The 19,819-nt window shown below is 29.1% G+C and overlaps 1 protein-coding gene and 1 long non-coding RNA gene across 3 annotated transcripts; one reads left to right on the top strand and one right to left on the bottom strand.

The window, feature by feature from the left end:
* The first annotated feature begins 1,161 nt into the window (after positions 1-1,161).
* Positions 1,162-2,646, top strand: LOC150022944 (uncharacterized). 2 transcript variants are annotated; one of them, XR_016517558.1, is made up of 3 exons: positions 1,162-1,354; positions 1,506-1,580; positions 1,987-2,646. It is a non-coding gene; the product is annotated as an uncharacterized LOC150022944 (long non-coding RNA). The 2 variants fall into 2 exon arrangements; XR_016517557.1 differs by having other exon boundaries at positions 1,506-2,646.
* A 9,562-nt stretch (positions 2,647-12,208) lies between these two features.
* LOC137825733 (disease resistance protein RPP13) lies at positions 12,209-15,165 on the bottom strand. Its single transcript, XM_068631527.2, is given in 2 exon segments — positions 12,209-12,400; positions 12,402-15,165. Coding segments are annotated over 2 exon segments (2,760 nt in total). The 5' UTR covers positions 15,024-15,165; the 3' UTR covers positions 12,209-12,262.
* Positions 15,166-19,819: the final 4,654 nt, after the last annotated feature.

Genomic DNA, 19,819 nt, shown 5'->3' on the forward strand with positions numbered 1-19,819 from the left:
CAATTGGAAAGAGACTTGAATTGGAGCTTGTAGCCACATACTAAAGAATATCTAAATATATATAAGGGAAAGTGGGTTCAAGAGTTTTGGTTTTAAATTTGCATAAGAAGCTTCCCCTTAAGTACATAATGGCACCTTCCACTCATTTTCCCTTGAAGTATTTACTTTTATGAGAGTAGAACAGTGTTCAGTTTCTTTCCACGTTATTAGATGCAATCAAACAACATATATACCCTACCAATTTCTCATCATTAATATCTTATATGCACAATTTACATACAAAAACTAATTAATGTACTAAATATGTTAATTCATTTCTTCCTTTTGGTTAATTAATAAGGTCACACTAAATTCAATAAAAGGTTTAAACAAAAAATAAAGGGTATACTCAATTCAAATTCAAAAATAACAATGTTTCTATAAAAAAGTAATAGGGTATTCGATTAATATTCTTAAATGTAAATTCTTTTTAAATATGCAATAAAATGATATGGTATTTAAATGAATAATTAAGAAAAATTACAAAAAAAAGCACGATCTTAAAAATCATACAAATTTTAATGAATTATTTATTTTATTGAACTTTTGTAAAATCTGCATGGTTTTTTTATTTATATGTGTAATTGTCATTCTATAAAACAGTTCCATTTTTATATACTCATTCAAACTTTTTCTCAATTTCAACTATGATAAAGTAGAACTTTCTCTTCCATTTTTTTTATTTACATATAAGTAATTGTATTGCATTATTTTTCTGAATTGTGATTTTCTACAAACAATTTTTAGATTATTATTTTTATTATTATATATGATTGTTCGTTAAATAAAAGTAAAGTTTTTTTTAAAAAAATTTAGTCTGTATACATATACTGTTAAATCAACACCTTGTTTCTCTTAGATTTTTTAATTTTTAAACTTTTTAAAAAATATGTAACACCCAACACGGTACAATAAAAAATAAATTTGTAATTAGATAATATAAAAAATATTAAATTAATAATATTAGAAATGATAAAATAATTATATAAAAAATGTGAATTCTCATTATATCATTAATTATCAGAAGTCATGTAATTTCATTTAATGAGCAATATGCAATTAAATGTTTTATAAATATTCCAACAACTTTTAAACTACTTTTAAAATGAATGGAAGGTTCTGTGTAACAACGTTTTTTTTAAAGCTACAGAGCCCCCCTCTTGCCATTTTCTTCTTTCACTCTCTCTCTCCAATTCTCTTCTCTCCCTCTCTCTTAGTTTTTTCTTTCATTTTTCATCTATTTTAGAATCTGATCATACCACGCTGTAGTAGAGGAGTTAAGGAACATTTCTACCCGATCAGATTTTCAAACAGAGTAAGTTCATTTTTACTCTAAATATCCTTTGTTCTCTGTTTTTCCTTAGGATTTAGTCATCAATCTTGGTGGAGTCAGTTGAGAAGTTTAATCCTCTCAACTTATTATATTATATACTGAATTTTTGTTCTGTTTGAATAACTTGCATTAGGTCCGTAAATCTTGAAGTTTATCCAGACTGTGGGGAATAAAATTCTAAAAGTTGCTTGAAAAATAAGCAATTGAGGTAAGGGAAGCTAAATTTAATTTTTTATAGCACCCTAGGATAGAAGATCTGAATGCGGAAGGGACGTGGTCTCAATATTGAATTTCTCTTGCAGGGGTGTTATTTGTTTATATATTGTGTGTTTGTTTATATATTATTTAAACTATATAAATATTATATTTTGATAGTTTGAGAGTTAAATATTGTTTTTGACGTTGGAAAAGTTCTGGAATGATATGAATTTTTAAATGTTATGTGATTGAATGATATGTATTATATGCGGATGATGTAAATTGTATGGAAGTGATGTCATACATTTGGGATAATGTATGGACTGATGTTCGTTGTGTATTAAGTATTGATGTTTGGGATAATATATGGACTGATGTTTGCTGTGTATTAAGTATTGATGCCTATGTGGTAACAGAGATCTCCGAGCTTCATTGATGATCTAAGTCACATAGACTAAGATATCAGGTGGTGAGAAGCTAATGGGGGAGTTCATGCACTGTCACGACTTGGGTTGTATTGAACTTACCCTGATCCTTTCTGTTAGATTCGCTGGTAATCTTTGGATCAGGTGTTAGTCTCTGGTAGGACTTACTTAATACGGGTCTTCCGGAAGACGTTGTTTGTTGGATATCTTGGATGTGTAGATCCATGTGAGATCTATGTGATTGATTTATGTTGGAATTTGAAGAAGATTGAACAATTGAGAAATTGATCATGTAATTTGGTTTTCTCTTTGAATTTAAGTGCGTGTATTATAAAATTCTATTTTCACTAGCTTACCCTTGCTTTTCTTGTTGTGTTTGAACTGCGATGACTGTACTACGTACACGAGCAAATGATCTTACAGGTGTCTGAGGATCAGAAGAGTTTTAGGGCGTTGATTATGAAACTTATATTGTAAATATTTTTATTTCTATATGTCCTAATTATGTATTAGGAATGTTTTGAAAAACTTTGTGCTTGTATAGAAATAAGTAGAATCTGTATTGTAATAGTTAGATGTATTTTTCCGGGGTGTTACATTGTGGTTGATGCAAACTCAGTGCAAAAATAAAACCAGATATTTTTTGTAAAATATCTTAATTTAATCTAAAAACCAATATAAAACCTCTTTTACGTTTGTTATTATAATAAGTTTTTAATTAAAAAAATGTAAGCATTCTTATTTCCCTTCATCTTCTTCTCCTCTTACATTCATTTATTTACATATCTAAAACCATATAATACTAGTTCGTACATTATCATTTTCTCATTTATAATTTTATATCTAAACAATTCAAAAATATGATATTTCTTAAGAGACTATTTTAAATATAAAATTTTATCCACTAATTTAGTAAAACAATTTTGTATAACTTTCCATAAAAATTTTAAAAATATAAAAATTATTTATATGTATAATTGTCATTCTATGAAACAATTCCATTTATATACTCATTCAAACTTTTTCTCAATTTCAACTATGATAAAAGTAGAAATTTATCTTCCAATTTAAATCTTTTTTTTATTTACATATAAGTATTGCATTATTTTTCTGAATTATGAATTTTTACAACAATTTTTAGATTACTATTTTTATTATTATATATGATTGTTCGATAAATAAAATAAAGCTTTTTTTTTAAATTTAGGATGTATACATATAGTGTTAAATCAACACCTTGTTTCTCTTAAGTTTTTTTAATTTTAAACATTTTTTTTAAAATATGCAACACTCAAATATGACTTTAGTAAGGAATGAGACTTAAAGAGAGAGTTTGTGTAGTAAATAATTATTTATATGAGGTTAAAATTACACAAAACTTCATCCACAAAACAAATCTAAAGTGAGGTTTAAAACCGAATTTTGAACGGAGTTTTATATTTTTATTTAAAAATATTAAAAAATAGTTTTAAATTTTCAAAATGAAAAATATTATCTTAAAAAAAATATTTTAAATAAAATTATGAAAAAATATATGTTTGCAAAAATAAAAATTTAGAAAGATAATTATATTAAGAAATAATATTTTATAAAAATAAATATTTAATACCTCTTTAAATAGTGATATATACTTTCTCGAACAATATTTTCTTGATAGTAGTGAATACTTCCAATCTCATATAAGACATACTAAAATGGCGTGGCCTTGATTTTTAAGACTTTTTTTTATAAGGGAAAGCGACGGAAACATTTTTTTTTTCAAAAATAAGAATGAAAAAGTAGTTTTAAAAATAGGAAAAAAGAAAGTTTAAGAAAATATATAATTTATATTTTATTATGTTAAAAGAGAATAACTTATAGAAAGATAAGGAAATTGGGAGAAATTTGAGTGTTTATTGAAGAATTAAATTAGGTATTATATAATGTTACATAATAAACTGAAAACAAGAAATAAGGCAGCGGAGAAACCTAAATTATTACACACTAATAATTTAAAAACGATATCCAAATATATATTATGAAAAATGGTTCCAATAAATAATTTAAAAAGACTTGGGGTCAACAGTTATTGTTTTCTATTTTTCCACTGATTTTGGATATTTTAAATTTTTTATTATTATCATTTACAATAATTTAAAAAATTATTTGTTTCAGATATTTTATTTAAGTAGGATATTTAATAATTTAAGATTTGTATTCGCTTAAAATTTTGAATAATTTAGGAATTTTATTTATTGTGAATCTTTATTTAAATATGAAATTTAATAATTTAATATTTATATTTACTTATAAATTTTAATAATTTAGGTATTTTATTTTTTGAAATTTTTTATTTAAGTATGATATTGAATAATTTATTATTTTTAATTTTTTAAAATTTTAAATAATTTAGGAATTTTTATTGAATTTTTTTATTTAAGTATGATATTAAATAATTTAAAATTTGTATTTGTTTAAAATTTTGAATAATTTAGAAATTCGATTTATTTTATATTTTATTTAATTAAAATATTAAATTATTTAGATTTTGTATCTATTTAGGATTTTGAAATTAAAAAAAAAAATTATTTTATATTATTATTTATATAGGAAATAAAATAATTTAGAATTTATTTTTATTTAGAACTTGGAAAAACATAGAAGTTTAATTAATTTAGATTTTTATATAAGAATGTCATTAAATATAATTTGAGAATTTATTTGATTGTCAATTTTTATTGAAGAATGATATTATATTTTTTGGGACTTATATTTATTTAGGATTTTAAAAACTTATAAATTTTATTTAGTTTTAATTTTTATTTAAGTAGGAAATAAAATAGTTTAAGATTTTGTATTTATTTAGGATTTTAAAAAACTTAAAAAAAATTATTTATTTGATATTTTTATTTAAGAATAACATTAAATTATTTAGGATATGTATTTATTTAGAATTTTGAATAATTTAAAATTTTAAAATGATAGAAATTTTATTTATTTTTGATATTTCTATTTAAGTATGGCATACAATAAGTTAGGCAACGGAGAAAGCAATGGCTTGTAGCTTGCAACCACACACTAAATGATATCCAAATAATTTAAAAAGACTTGGGCTCAAGAATTGTTGTTTTATATTTTTCCATTGATTTTTCGTCAATCATGATAATGTTCAACTCAACCTTCCACTCATCACTCATTTTATATATATCTTGCTGCTTGGATGAAATAGACTAAATATATATCTTACCAATTTCTCATCACTCATAATAATAACGTATTAAAAATTAGAATATGATAATGAAATGACTTTAATTTAGTGGCTAGAGGTATCTGGTTAGTGGTCCTAAGTTTAAGTCTCACCTACAACAAAATGGTAATAATAATATATTCTAATAATTAGAAATAATATTTTTAATATTAATAATAATTAATAACACTAATAATTACCGACAGAAGATTTTATTGGTATATTTACCTATAGAATATTTTTCGTCAATAAATTTATCGACAAACATATTATTAGTAAATTTTTGTCTGATTTTTTCATCGGTAATGCATGCTTACCATCGGATTTTTGTCTTACCTATCGATTAGACTGTTGATAATATGTTTTTTTTGTAGTATGTGAAACTTTTATCATTAGTCCATTCATTTCTTACATTTAAATGGAATAATCTTAAAGTTGCTAACAATCTTGTGAAGTTATTGAATACTGGATAATTGTTTCTCCAAATCAAGCATCAAAGAATCATACACATGTATTCTTCCAAAATTTTGTTACCACCATCATGTATCATTTCCTTTAAATTATCGTTTATCCCTTCTTTAATATTTTTTATCGTCAACATAATTTGAGTGGCTAATATTTTTTCGTGTCGTATACATATTATATAACTCTTAAGGATATCAAAGACAAATCTATGATAATTATAATACTCCAACTATTATATGAATAATTGTTATTTGATTATTTGATTTCTTGAAATTATATCATGCTTGTTATGATGTGTTGTTAGGATTTGTTGTAATTTTTTTCTTTTGTTTGCATTGTATTCCTTTTATATCTTGTGAGTCCATAAAGTGTTTTTCCAGGAATGCAAAAGGATGAGTGTGACGGTATTTGATGATCATATATTTACTCACACTTAATAGCTTTAATCATAGATGTCTTTGACTAAAATCATGTATAACTACTATTTTAAGTAAGAATCATCTAACTGGGTTTATTTAGACCTTAACTGTTATTTATGATAATATTTTATTTTAGTCGCAGTAGACGGTCCAATGCTTCTCAGAGTACATTGGATGGTCTAATAAGAGCGTTTGCTAAAGAGTTTTAAGGAAATTTTTATCTCTACAAGTGGGTCGAATATGCGAAAGTCCAAGTTACTTCTTTGAGTCAAAATGAGAAAAAAAAAATCTCAGGGGAAGAATTAGAGAATAAAATCTAATATATCATAAATAGAATTGGAAGTAAATTTTATGCAAAATACAATAAAAAACATAGTTCACGATGAAAGTGAAAATAAAATTTAGGAATTCTGAAAAGTTGAAAACTTAAAATTCGATGCAATATCTAAACTGATATATATTTTTGAGATCCTTGGAACAAAGAAACCTACAAAAGGATGTAAGCTTCAAGGAGAAATGGGAAAGCTTCAAAACTCAACACAATGCATTCAAAAAACAGAGCATTAGAGTTTTCTTAGGTTTTATTTGTTTTTCTTTGTTATAATTCTTTCGTTTACCTTCGTATGGAAGGTTAAACTCATTCATGTTGATTCTCTTGTGATTTTGCAGTGAATTTTGAGATTTGTGTTCAATAAGGTTTATTAAATTCTATGTAGCAATTCATGTAAAAAGGTTTGGTCTTTTTTAATTTCGATTTTTGTTAAAGAATTGTCTTTGAACAATTGTTAAGAATTTTGTTATTTTCTTTAATTGGAGTTTTTGGTTAGTTTATTTTACATGCGGGTTAGACCGCAGTCCGCTACCAAAAACTGCAGGACGGGCTTACTAATATAGCCCGCTGACCCGCCCGCATAACCTGCAGCGGGGTGAGGCGGGGCGGGTTGGCCCACTGGCTCGCATAAATAAAAAAATTATTATTATTTGTTTAGTATAAAAAAATCATACCTCATTCACCCATTATTGCAATGACATTTATTTTATTTAAAAAAAAATTGAATTTAATGTACTAAAAAAAGAATGTTTTATTTTAATCATTTAAAAGAGTTAGTTTTTTTTATCAACAATAAAAAAACACTTTAGGGTTGATCCAACCCATGTAAAAAATTGCACAGAAAGAAACAACCTTTCCTCCCAGAAGTTTGCCACTAACTTCCTGCTAGAACAAATACAGTCTGACTAACCTAAATAAATCACTTATGTTTAATTGTATACATACAAACTAGGGGATCTAGACACCAACAGAAAAGGAAAAACAAGAAGGGACTTTAGAGGTTACCCAGGACCAGACTTTTAGTTGAGCCATGGAGTTAGTATGAAGAGTGACAGTGGATTTAGTTTTAGGTAAAGTCTTATATTTAAAATTTGTTAATAAAAAATAATATAAAAAAGATATTTCAATAGGATAGTTAAAAAATTAGTCATCTTCATTAAAATATTCGTATACATTTACATACATATATAGAAAAAATAGATGCAAAACAACAATTTTAATTATTTTTAATCAAACCTTCTAACAATCCCCATACTTCAACTTATATTTTAATCTTAATTGAATGAATTGAAACATGAATAAAATTTTAACTTTTCAGTAGTAGAAATATTTTTTTTTTTTTTATAATTAATGAAATTTTAATTTTTGAAAAAAAATATTTTTCTTATGCGGGCTGGCTCGCAGGCTCGCGTGTCATTTCTTATGTGGGACGGGGCAGTGAAATGAGTCTGCACTTGTTGTATGGGGCGTGCTAACACAGTCCGCATTTTTGGGCCAAACGCAGGACGGGCCTATGCGGGGCGAGCCAACCCTCATTGTCACCCCTAGTTTATTTAATTATAATCAATCTTTTGTTCACTTAGTCAAGAGATAAACGATAAACATTTCACAAGTAGATGCTTGGAACTTGTGAGATACTAAATACATCAGTAAACGATTGTTTTGATAATAAGATTATGTTGACTTGGTTTGTTGATAAGATTCTATTAAATTCTATTGACACTTGTTTGGTTAAGTTTGACATTATGTAAAAATTGAAAAAAGTGAACATCTTAAGAAAATCAATAATAAATTCAATGTTGAATGAACTTAAGAGTTGGACTGGATTTTTTTTACTATTTTTCAATTATGTACTTTATTTTTCTACACAATAATCTCAATCTTTTTATTTTCATTATTTTTTCTCACCATTTTGATTGCAAATAAGTTTTGAATACTATCTTAACTAGATTCAGTAGTGGATTTGTTGGAAGATGACTTGGAGTCATCTAACCTTAACTACACTATCATTTTTCTATGATATTCGACGATTTACGCTTGAATCATTTTAATTTCACCACTAAATGATAGTTATCACATATCAATGCTTATTTAGAGATTAAAATAAAATCCTATTTTAAATTTTGTATAAAATAATTTCATACAAATAAAACAACATACTAATGTACATATTAAAGAATCACCACACTAAAGTATCATAAAAATGAAATAATTATCCTTTAAATTTTTTTAAATCAGCATACCAATGTTATAAGAAAATATTCAAAATATAATTATTAAATATTGAATATTTATCCTCAAATGTGAAAAAGGAAAGTTCAACGAAGACACCAAAGAAAAATGAAGATGAAAAACGATTAACCTTCACAATGGTGAAGAGAACAAATGATAAGTCTTCACATTTTACGACAATATCAACAATCATAATCAATGGAGACAACAAAGATCATAACTATCACAATAAAAATAACAACAACTGAGACAAAAAATATTATATTTATTTTAGTGTATTGAAAATAATAGAATTTTACCATAACTTATTTTTTAAATTGAATATTATATTTCCTCATCAACCTCAATATGTAATAAGGATAAATCTAAACAATGATAGTAGTATGTAAATAATGACAAATTTTTTGTAGTTAAAAAAAAATCAACTATAAACCGCAATGATTGTTTTATTGATAAAATCTTTAAATTTTTGTATAATATTGTATATCTAAAATATAAAAATATATTTAACTATTTTTTAAAGTTATAGAATTAAGATTGAAATATTGATAATATTTAATAATTAGTTAAACTTTTTTCTTTACATAAAGCTTCCACACTTCTTTCATTTCACATTCTCAAAAGCAAATACAAAACCTGTTAAATAGGCAACAAAAAGAAAAGGAGAAATAACTGCGAAAGTGTATTTAATTATTATTGATTTCTAGTTTTGAACGAAATCTTATTAATTTAAAAACTAATAAGAAACTAATTAAGGGTATGTAATTTGTAAAAGTTTAATTATTAATGTATTTATTAATTTTAAAATTATATTAAAACCGTGTTAAAATTATAAAATAAAAAATATTGTTTTAATTGAATATGAAAATGTCTGAAGGGAGGGTGTGTCCGAGTCCATATACCATCCAATTCTTACATGTGTTAGATAAGAAGTGTGTTTCACACACCCCTTCTTACTTACTTCCACCAAATCTCATACTTTAATACTTTTATTTTATTTTTTATGAAGAATTAAATTGCTAAAATTACTATGTTTCACGTATAATTAATGTTATATATATAATTTTGATAGTGTTAATATCAAGTAATTTATTATATATTTTTAAAAATAATAATTAAATAATAAATAATTTCCTTTCTGTATATAATTACACATCTGTGTATAATTACACAAAAAGTAAAGTAAGATTTATATGTTACAATAAATGTAAAACAGATAATTAACTGAATGAGATATTTTCCACCAGTTACAGAAATTAATTATTTAATTTTAACTTTATTATAGGCTTTTCTTTTTACTTTTTTTAGTGGTAATATTTTAAGATATTAAGATATTTTAAAATTTTAATATATTAAAAAAATAAGGTAGTCCCTTCAACAAAGTTAAAATAATAAATATATTTTTTAATATTTAAATAATTATATTAATTAATAATCAGAAAAAAGGATGAAGTATATGATCTCTCGTGTGAGTATTATTTATTTACATTTTTCCTTTTTTTGTTAGCATGTGTAATTTTTTTATTTTTATCTCTTTTAATAGTTATATATACTTTCTCGAAAAAGATTATATTGACAATTATGGAAAAAAAAATAGGGACTAAAATTGTGTTTGGCCTTAATATTTAAGGCTTTTTCATGAAGAAAAAGCGAGCCAAACAATTTTTTTTTTTTTTTCAAAAGCTAACAACGAAAAAGTAGTTTTAAAAATAGGAAAAAAAATGTTTAAGAAAAATATATAATTTATATCTGTTATACATTATTTAATTCTGTATGATAAAATTAGTTAGAAAGATAAGATATTTTAATTAGAACAATAACATAGAAAAATGTTGTTAAAGGTATTTTATGTCATAATGTTGAAGATATTTCAAATTTAAGAAATACAAGAAGATTTAATACAATTAAGATAATAACACAAATAGTTTTTCGTCTGATTCTATTGCAAGAAAAATAATCACCAACATAAAAAGTGTTGGCGAAGACTATACGTAAAATGCTACAAATGTAATTAACGAATCAACGGTTACATTTATAAAAGAAATACAAATGTGATAAGTTGTGGAGGATAAATTAATATATATATATATATGTACCGGTACTGGGCGAGGCCGGGACCCACCTGCCTGCCCGATGCCTAGTCAGCCTGACCGAACGACCGAAAGGTCGAGACCTTCGGGGACTTGGCCGAACGACCGAAAGGTCGAGACCTTCGGGGACTTGGCCGAACGACCGAAAGGTCGAGACCTTCGGGGACTTGGCTGAACGACAGACATGTCGAGACCTTTGGAGTCTTTGCCGAACGACTGAGATGTCGAGACCACGGGTATTTGGCCGACGGCCGAACCCCATTTCAATTAACGCTCAAACCAAGATCAGTGAAGCTAATCCATCATCAAAAATTAGGTAATGCAACCCTAAGCGGTACCCACCTCGATAAACAGGCCCAACAAGGTAGGCCCACTAGAATAGTATAAATAGCACTCATTTCCAGGAGTAAGGTATGTCATTTATCACTCTGAGAGCTGACATTTATCACTCTGAGAGCCGACCGCCCGCTTTACTGACTTGAGCGTCGGAGTGCCTTCGCAGGTACCCCCCCATCCGGTGTTCACCCGAGTGCCGAAGGATAAGCAGGAGGACGAGAAGAATCCCAGTTCACCACCCAGTCAGCTGCCCGACCGAAGGAAGGAGAAGAAGGCTTCAACAGTTCTCTAGGTCCCATCTCCCTAGCAGGAACAAAATATATATATATATATATATATATATATATATATATATTGTAACATTATGTTTTCTAATCAAAAAATTTAAAAAAAAAAGATTGATTTATAATAGTGATTGTACAAATCATATGATTAATTTTTTTCAAAAAGCTCAACAAATTTAATATTTTAAAGTAAGAATTAAAAATGAAGAACCATTTATTTTGGAAGATATAGAAACAATTGCAATTGAAATTTATTTAGGTATCAAATTAACTTTTAATGTCTTGATATTAATCTTTTGATTTGTTAATAGTTGTTCAACTTTAAAGAAAGGTTAATAAAAATAGATTTGATGAAAGAAAAGTTAACTATAAATGAAAAGAATGATTTAAAATAAAAAAAAGATGGATATTTCTTGAAGAAATTTGATGTCCAAGAAGAAAAACTAGAAAAAAAAACACATTTTAACATCATCAAAGATTTCAATGTTACTACCATGAAATGAGATTAATAAAAAAGAAATATAATGAAAGAATTAAATAGAAAAAGAAAGAAAAATCAAGCACTAAAAAAAGACAATTAAATCTTGAATTTAAAATTCAAATAAAGAGCTATTAAGATAAAGAAGAATGTTAATATTTGCTTCATTTTATTTTAATTAATTTGTAAATAATCTTTTAATTTTTTAAACGTTCTATACAAAATATAAAAAAGGAATTTAATTATTATTAATATTCTATTCGACATATAGAATATTTTACTCCAAGTATAAAATATCAAAATAAAATAAATAACAAATTCTTTCATAATAATATATATAATAAAAATAAAATAAATAAGAACCTCAAATATTATATATTTCTTATATCATCAACAAAGCTATTTATTACAATAAAGTATCACTATCTTCCTCTAGGATGAGTTCAACCCCATTGTTTGTTTCTAAATTCCGTAGCAGCGTGTCATACATTTGTTTCGAGCAATCCCTTACATTTACTCTTCTCAAGCCACTCAAAGACCAAAGTAGACCAAAGTTCATTTGGGAGATCATCTAAGCTTTCACAATTGTAGATGATCAAACTTTGAAGCCTTGACATTCCACCATTGCCTAATTTCCACTTTTCAAGACTCAAACATGTCATTTCAAAAACTTCCAATTTTGGGAAGCTGCCTTCCACACAATTCAGGTCAAAGGAATCCCCCTTATAAAAAATAGTTCCCCAAAGTCTCAAAATTTTGAGTTTGGTGAGATTTCCCAAACCATTCATCCCCTCATCAGTAATGCACTTAATCTCTAACAACTTTAACTCCGTAACGTTTGGAGGAAATGTGAGTGCACAGGTCAGAAGGTCAAAAACATTGTGAATCATTAAGAAAGTTAGACAATTGAACTGCCCTAGGCTTTGCAACAGTTCTTGCGGCTTGCAACCTTTGTCATACTCATACCAGAGGACAATCTCTAACTGACTCAAATGACTTGATTGTTGTAGGCTTTGCAACAATTTGGCTAATTCATCATCTTTGTATTGAGAAGTCACCCACAACCTTATCATCTTAAGATTGGGGAATGTTCCTTTCTTTATCAGAGATGTTGCTTGTCTGTTGACTACGAAGCCAAAGATGGTTTGAAGATTCCACATCTTCTCATCTGATCCTGAACAACTGCCTCGTAGATTGATAGGATTTGGTGCATTCAAATGCCTTAAATGTTTAAGTTTCCACATTTCGACTGGGAAAGAAATTTCCATCACATCCGTCAAATAACCTAGGTCTATGATTTGTAGATTCCAAAGGTGAAGTATTGAAGATGGAACAAATGTAAAATTAGATGTTGCTTCAATTCTCAAGTACCTTAAGTGGATAAAGTTCCCTAAATTAGAAAGGGTGGTAAGGCGGGTTGGTCCAAGCTCCAACACTCGAACCAATTTGAAGTCTTTTGAAAGCCATTTCCACTGCTTCCCAGTACCAAAGTCATCTTGGCCAAATAAGAACAGGGATCGGATACATGAATGATCATTGTTGCTCGAAGAAATGTAATGACCCACCTTACAGTGAATGGATAGTCTACGAGGTTTTGTCGGGATTAGAATGTTATTGTTTGTGCAAATTTCAAAAACTTTGTCCTCTTTGCTCTCTGATATGCAGAGGTCTCGAAGAAGATCATGAACGTGAACATTTCTATTAGTCTTCCCTTTTGCTTTTTGGACCAAACTACGATCGATGAGCTCATACAAGTAGTCTTCAGCAACTTCATCTGGGTCTCTATTTCCTGTATCTTGTATAAAACCCTCGGCAACCCATTTTTGCAATAATGGCGTAACAGGGATTTGAAAGTCTTCAGGAAATATCCCAAGATAGAGAAAGCATGGTTTTAATCTCCTTGGCAAGTTGTCATAGCTGAGTTTGAGAACTATATCCTTCACTTGGGTCTCATCTCGAGTGAGATACCAATTAACATGACCCACCACTTTTGACCATTCTCTGTGTGATTTTTCCTTGTAGGCTAGCAGTCCTGCTAAGACAATGATGGAGAGCGGCAAACCACGACAACTTTGAACCATTTGCTTTCCAAGAGTCTCCAAATCAGAAGGGTAGTCTTCACCTCTAAACACTTTTCTGCAAAACAACTCCCAACTTTCTTTTTCATCCAGGAACTGGAGATGGTAAGGAAGATCATGGGAAGCATGCAGTGCCACCTCTTTCAAACGACTAGTAATCAATATTCTGCTGCCATTGTTGTTGTCCGGAAAAACATCTTGCACCTCGTCCCAATCTTGCCTTTTCCACAGGTCATCTACCACCACAAGATATGTTCTACTCTCCAAGCTGTTTCGCACCAGTTTCTTCAGCTCCTCCTCACTCAAGCTACTATTGTCTTGAGTGCTTTTCTTTCCTTTCTTGTTGCCTCTGCATTGTTGTTCAAAATTTGGCATCAAATGCTTAAGAAGGCCAAGCAAAAGCTCCCTAACTCTGCATTCGTTTGACACATAAACCCACGCTCGACACTCGAAGTGTTGCTTCACCTGGCTGCTGTTATAGACCTTCCGGGCAAGGGTGGTCTTGCCCAATCCCCCCATGCCAATGATAGGGACAACTTTACGATTTGAACCACCTTCAAAGAGTCGTTTGATGATATCCTTGGATTCATCGACAAAGCCAACCACATTTTCTTCCTCTACATCTCTTCTTAGCTTGTGTAATGATTGCGCCCTTTCCTTCTCCTCCTCCTCTTCTGCTGCAGATTGATTATTGATTTCTTTGAAAGCATCATATTTGTCCTTGTTGTCGCGTATTTCGTTGAGAGTGGTTTTCATCTTGTCTACTTTGTCGGCTACGTCATGGAGCAACCTTACTTGGCCAAAGCCATGAAGCATCCTCCCGAGCATGGTTCTCCTCTTGTAAATGGCAACTTTGGCTACGAAAGTGTCGATGACATCCTCAGCTAGGTGGGCCACATCTCTGATTTGGTTCACCACTGTATTTGAAATTCCTTTCTTTCTCTTTGAGGTATTGAGAAGTTCGTTGATCATTTGAAGCTCGTTCTGGAGGGACTGGACCCTGTCCTTCACGCCATACAGCAAGTTAGCTTCACGTGCCACAAGCTCAGATAAGTGATCCAAAACAAAGGAAACTACACTGTCTGCCATTACAGCATAGACGTGCCTGCAGATTTTGATCTGTGCTTAGATAATGTGTTTGTGGTTGGTGATGGAAGAACAACAATGGATTGTAGCTTGCAGCCACATCCTAAGATATATCTGAATATATATTATCGAAAGAAAAGTGATTGCAATAATTAATTTACAAAGAATATCTGGTTTTATTTTTGCATTGACTTAGAGTCAGCCATGATTGTGGTTGAACTGAAGCTTCCACTCATTTTCAAAGCTGAGTCAGAATGCACCTTCCTGCTATGTGCATGTCACCTTCTACTTTACTTTTATGAGCCACGTTATTAGATGCAATCAAACAACATATATACCCTACCAATTTCTCATCATTAATATCTTATATGCACAATTTACATACAAAAACTAATTAATGTACTAAATATGTTAATAATTAATATGAAAAGTGGTTGCAATAATTAATTTAAAAAGACTTGGGGTCAAGAGTTATTGTTTTATATTTTTCCATTGCTTTTTCGTCCACAATGAATAAAGTTTTACCTTCCACTCATTTAAGTTCACATTGCAGCTTCGTGGTATGTGCATTGCACCTTCTAATCAATTGCCAAATTGCAATATAATATTTCCACGTTCACAAGATGCAATACAATAATATATGTGTAAATCATTGATATGCTTTTCCACATTTTGTGACTACTTAATTCTTCTAAGCCACACTCTTTCATATATATATATATATATATATTGGTTGCTACTTGGATGAAATAGACTAAATATATATCCTAGCAATTTCTCATCATTCATATCTTATATTCACAAATAACACATAAAAAATTATCAATATACTAAATATGTTCAAAATATTATTTTGTCAGTAATTTAAAAATAACAATTTTTCCATAAAAGGTATTTTAGCATTCTATTAAAACAAATTCTTATAATATTCAATCAAGATTATATAAATTACTTTTAAGAATGCAATAAAATCATATGATATTTAAATGGGAATTTAAGAAACAGTCAAAAAAATGGATGAATATTAAAAATCATACAAATTTTAATGAATTTTTATAAAATTTGTATGATTTTTTATTTATATATAATTGTCATTATATAAAAAAAAAATCCATTTATATACTCATTCAAAATTTTTCTCAATTTTAACTATGATAAAAGTAAAACTTTCTCTTCCAATTTCATTTTTATTTATTTACATATAAGTAATTGTATTGCGTTATTCTTTTGAATTATGGTTTTTTTAAAATAATTTTTAAATTATTATTACAAACAAAACACATGTGTTATGTGTTATCATGCCTGTATATTAACATTTTTCTTATTTTTATCATTTATATATAGTTATATTTAATATTAAAAAATAATAAATAATGTTATTATTGGTATATTTATATTATAATTATTTTTTAAAGATACATAATTTTTTTTTATACACCTATTGATATATCATTATCCAATAGTAATATATAGTAAATTTATAAATGTAATACATTTATAAAAATCATAATATTTTAACTACCGGGTCTGTGAAAACTTTATATATCCCATAATAACATGTATACCTTTATCTTTATCGCATATCTTATCACACAAACACAACACATGATGATAATGGGTATGTTAACCATAAAATAATATTAGTACCAATTATAAAAAGTATAATTTTAATTTTTTATTGTTTAGTTATTTTTTAGCATTAAAAAATTTATTAAATAGAAACTAATTTAAAAGACCAAAATAATTAGTTATGATTAAATTAGATACAAATTTATAAACTAAAAAAACTATTAACATTTAAAATAATTTCTATTATTAATAAAAATTTATAAAATAGTTTCTAAATTCATAATTAATTATTAGTTATAAGAATTTTAGTTACTTACTACTTTATATTCTAATTCGTTTTAGAAACTAATTTAGAATCTACCAATTTAGTTACTTACTACTTTATACCCTACCAATTTCTCATCATTAATATCTTATATGCACAATTTACATACAAAAATTAATTAATGTACTAAATATGTTAATTAATTTCTTTCTTTTGGTTAATTAATAAGGTCACACTAAATTCATTAAAAGATTTAAACTAAAAATAAAGGGTATACTCAATTCAAATTCAAAGATAAGAATGTTTCTATAAAAAAATAATAGGGTATTCGATTAATATTCTTAAATGTAAAAAAAAACATATAATATTCAATCAAGACTATATAAATTCTTTGTAAATATGCAATAAAATCATATGGTATTTAAATGAATAATAAGAAAAAGTACAAAAAAAAGCACTATCTTAAAAATCATACAAATTTTAATGAATTATTTATTTTATTGAACTTTTGTAAAATCTGCATGGTTTTTTATTTATATGTATAATTGTCATTCTATAAAACAGTTCCATTTATACACTGATTCAAACTTTTTCTCAATTTCAATTCTGATAAAAGTAGAACTTTCTCATCCAGTTTTTATTTTATTTTATTTACATATAAGTAATTGTATTGCATTATTTTTATGAATTATGATTTTCTACAAACAATTTTTATTATTATATATGATTGTTCGATAAATAAAAATGAAGTTTTTTTTTCTTAATTTAGTTTGTATACATATATTGTTAAATCAACACCTTGTTTCTCTTAAGTTTTTTTTTAATTTTTAAACCTTTTTAAAAATATGTAACACCCAAATATGACTTTAGTAGGAAATAAGACTCAAGAGAGAGTTTGGGTAGAAAATAGTTATTTATATGAGGTTAAAATTACACAAAACTTTATATACAAATAGACTAATCAAACACTCGCCGTGTCGCTGCAGCCACCTGCGAGTGGTTCGTCTTTTTGCGGCTGTTCCGTCGTGTGTCGCAGCTGGTCCACCCATCGTGCGTCGCGCTGGTTCTCTCCACCGAGAATGTGAAAAAGTGGTGCCCTAATTCCTCAAATCGGAACCTCACCGCCCCAGCCTTAATTCCGATCAACACCTTCGCAGTCCAGCACAAAGGTGATTGGTTGAAACGAGACTTCAATTGACGAAGCTCCAAGCACCGCCAGCAAAACCCTAATTTGAAGATTTGGGGGTTTTAGGGTTTTGCGAAAGTTTTTGGCGGCAACTTGTTAGCCTTTTAAAATGGTGGAGGGCTCTGCGGGTTTCCTCATTCCATGGACTTGTTTGATGGATCGAAAAGTATGTCCTGATAATAAAGTATATTCTATGTCCGGTCAAAGGAAGACTTTTGCTCAGACTTTGGGAAATACATGTGACATTCCTTTGTCCCAGTTACCTACCCCTTGTATTAAGGGTGACATGATTGTTGTCCGGATTGATGAGGCAGATTACTTGGCTGGTCTTGAGGATTGCAAAACCCATCTCCATGGTCGGGTTATTCTATCTAAGGGGGATAAACCTCTCACACACCTAGATTTAACTAAAAAGTTGCAGCCGGTGTGGAAAGCTCTTAGACCATGGAAAGCAATTCCTCTTGGAAAGGGTTTCTATGAGTTTGAGTTCGCTTGTATAGAAGACATGCGATGGGCCCTCGGGATGGGTTCCCTGAAGTTATCTCCTGGTTTATTGAGACTGTTTGCCTGGACAAAAGACTTTGTCCTAGCTACCATGAGGAGTACCAAAGCTCAGACCTGGGTTAGAATTTACCATTTGCCTTTGGAGTATTGGAAACCAAGGACAATATTTTCCATCGTCAGAGGCCTTGGTACTCCGTTGTCTTTGGATGAGCATACTATGAGAAAGAATAGGGGTATGTTTGCTAGAGTGCTGGTGGATATTGATATGTTGTCCCCTCTTCCTGATCACCTCTTGGTTGAACGTCCAGACTTTGCTTTTGTAGCTGGTGTGGAATATGAATGGCTCCCTCCATTTTGTTCTCATTGTAAGATGATTGGGCACCAGCTTGCTCAGTGCCGAGTGATCCATGACCAGGGTTGTGTTCCTGGGCCTCAACACAAATCTTCTCAGAAGACACCTTCTGATGAACAGGAACAAGGGAAGACCACGATTCCAACCCAACGTAAAGAATATCGAAAAAAAGATCTGCAGACGAAGCTCTTCGAAGGTCCCCCGAATAATTTGAAAGTTGATGCTACTGGGATTAATGTAGGGTCACCCTTGGGACACCTTGCTGATAAATCAGATGGCGGGGAGGATGATTTTGCAGATATGCCTCCTCTTGAGGATGCTTCAGATCATGATAGGTCTTCACCCAAGCAGGGGTTGTCTCCTCCCACTTTGGATTCACTTGTCGTTATTCAAGCTAAGGACTCAGAGTCACATTCAACGACTCTTATTGATGATCATCATGTGGAGGCCTCTGCTCCTGTGACTGTACCATCTCTGTGGCGTACTACCTCTCCTCGGAGAGCTAAATCACATGCAGATACTAATCCTAATGTGGAGGTCTCTGCTATTGTGACTGTACCATCTCAGTCGCCTCATACCTCCCCTCGGAAGGCTAAATATATTGGGGATGTTAAAGCAATATCATTGGTCCTTCAAAATCACTTTTCCTCTCTTGATGGTTTGGAAACTACAGATGTGGGAGGTGATTCTCATATTGGAGCGTCAACTATTCCGCCTACCATTGTTGGAATTAATTTTGATCATATTGCAAATCAGGTTGTTTTTAAATTTTGGGCTGACTCTACTGAGATGGAGGAGGATGACAGTGATAATGGGGAAGAAACAGTTCGCACTAAAAGAAAACCAGGGAGACCACCTAAGGGGACTGGTAAATCCAGGAAAGCTGCTAAGGCAGTTCTCTCTACAACGTCGCAATGAAGGTC

Source organism: Phaseolus vulgaris, chromosome 11, assembly GCF_051622355.1.
Source record: "Phaseolus vulgaris cultivar YP4 chromosome 11, ASM5162235v1, whole genome shotgun sequence".
NCBI lineage: Eukaryota > Viridiplantae > Streptophyta > Magnoliopsida > Fabales > Fabaceae > Phaseolus > Phaseolus vulgaris.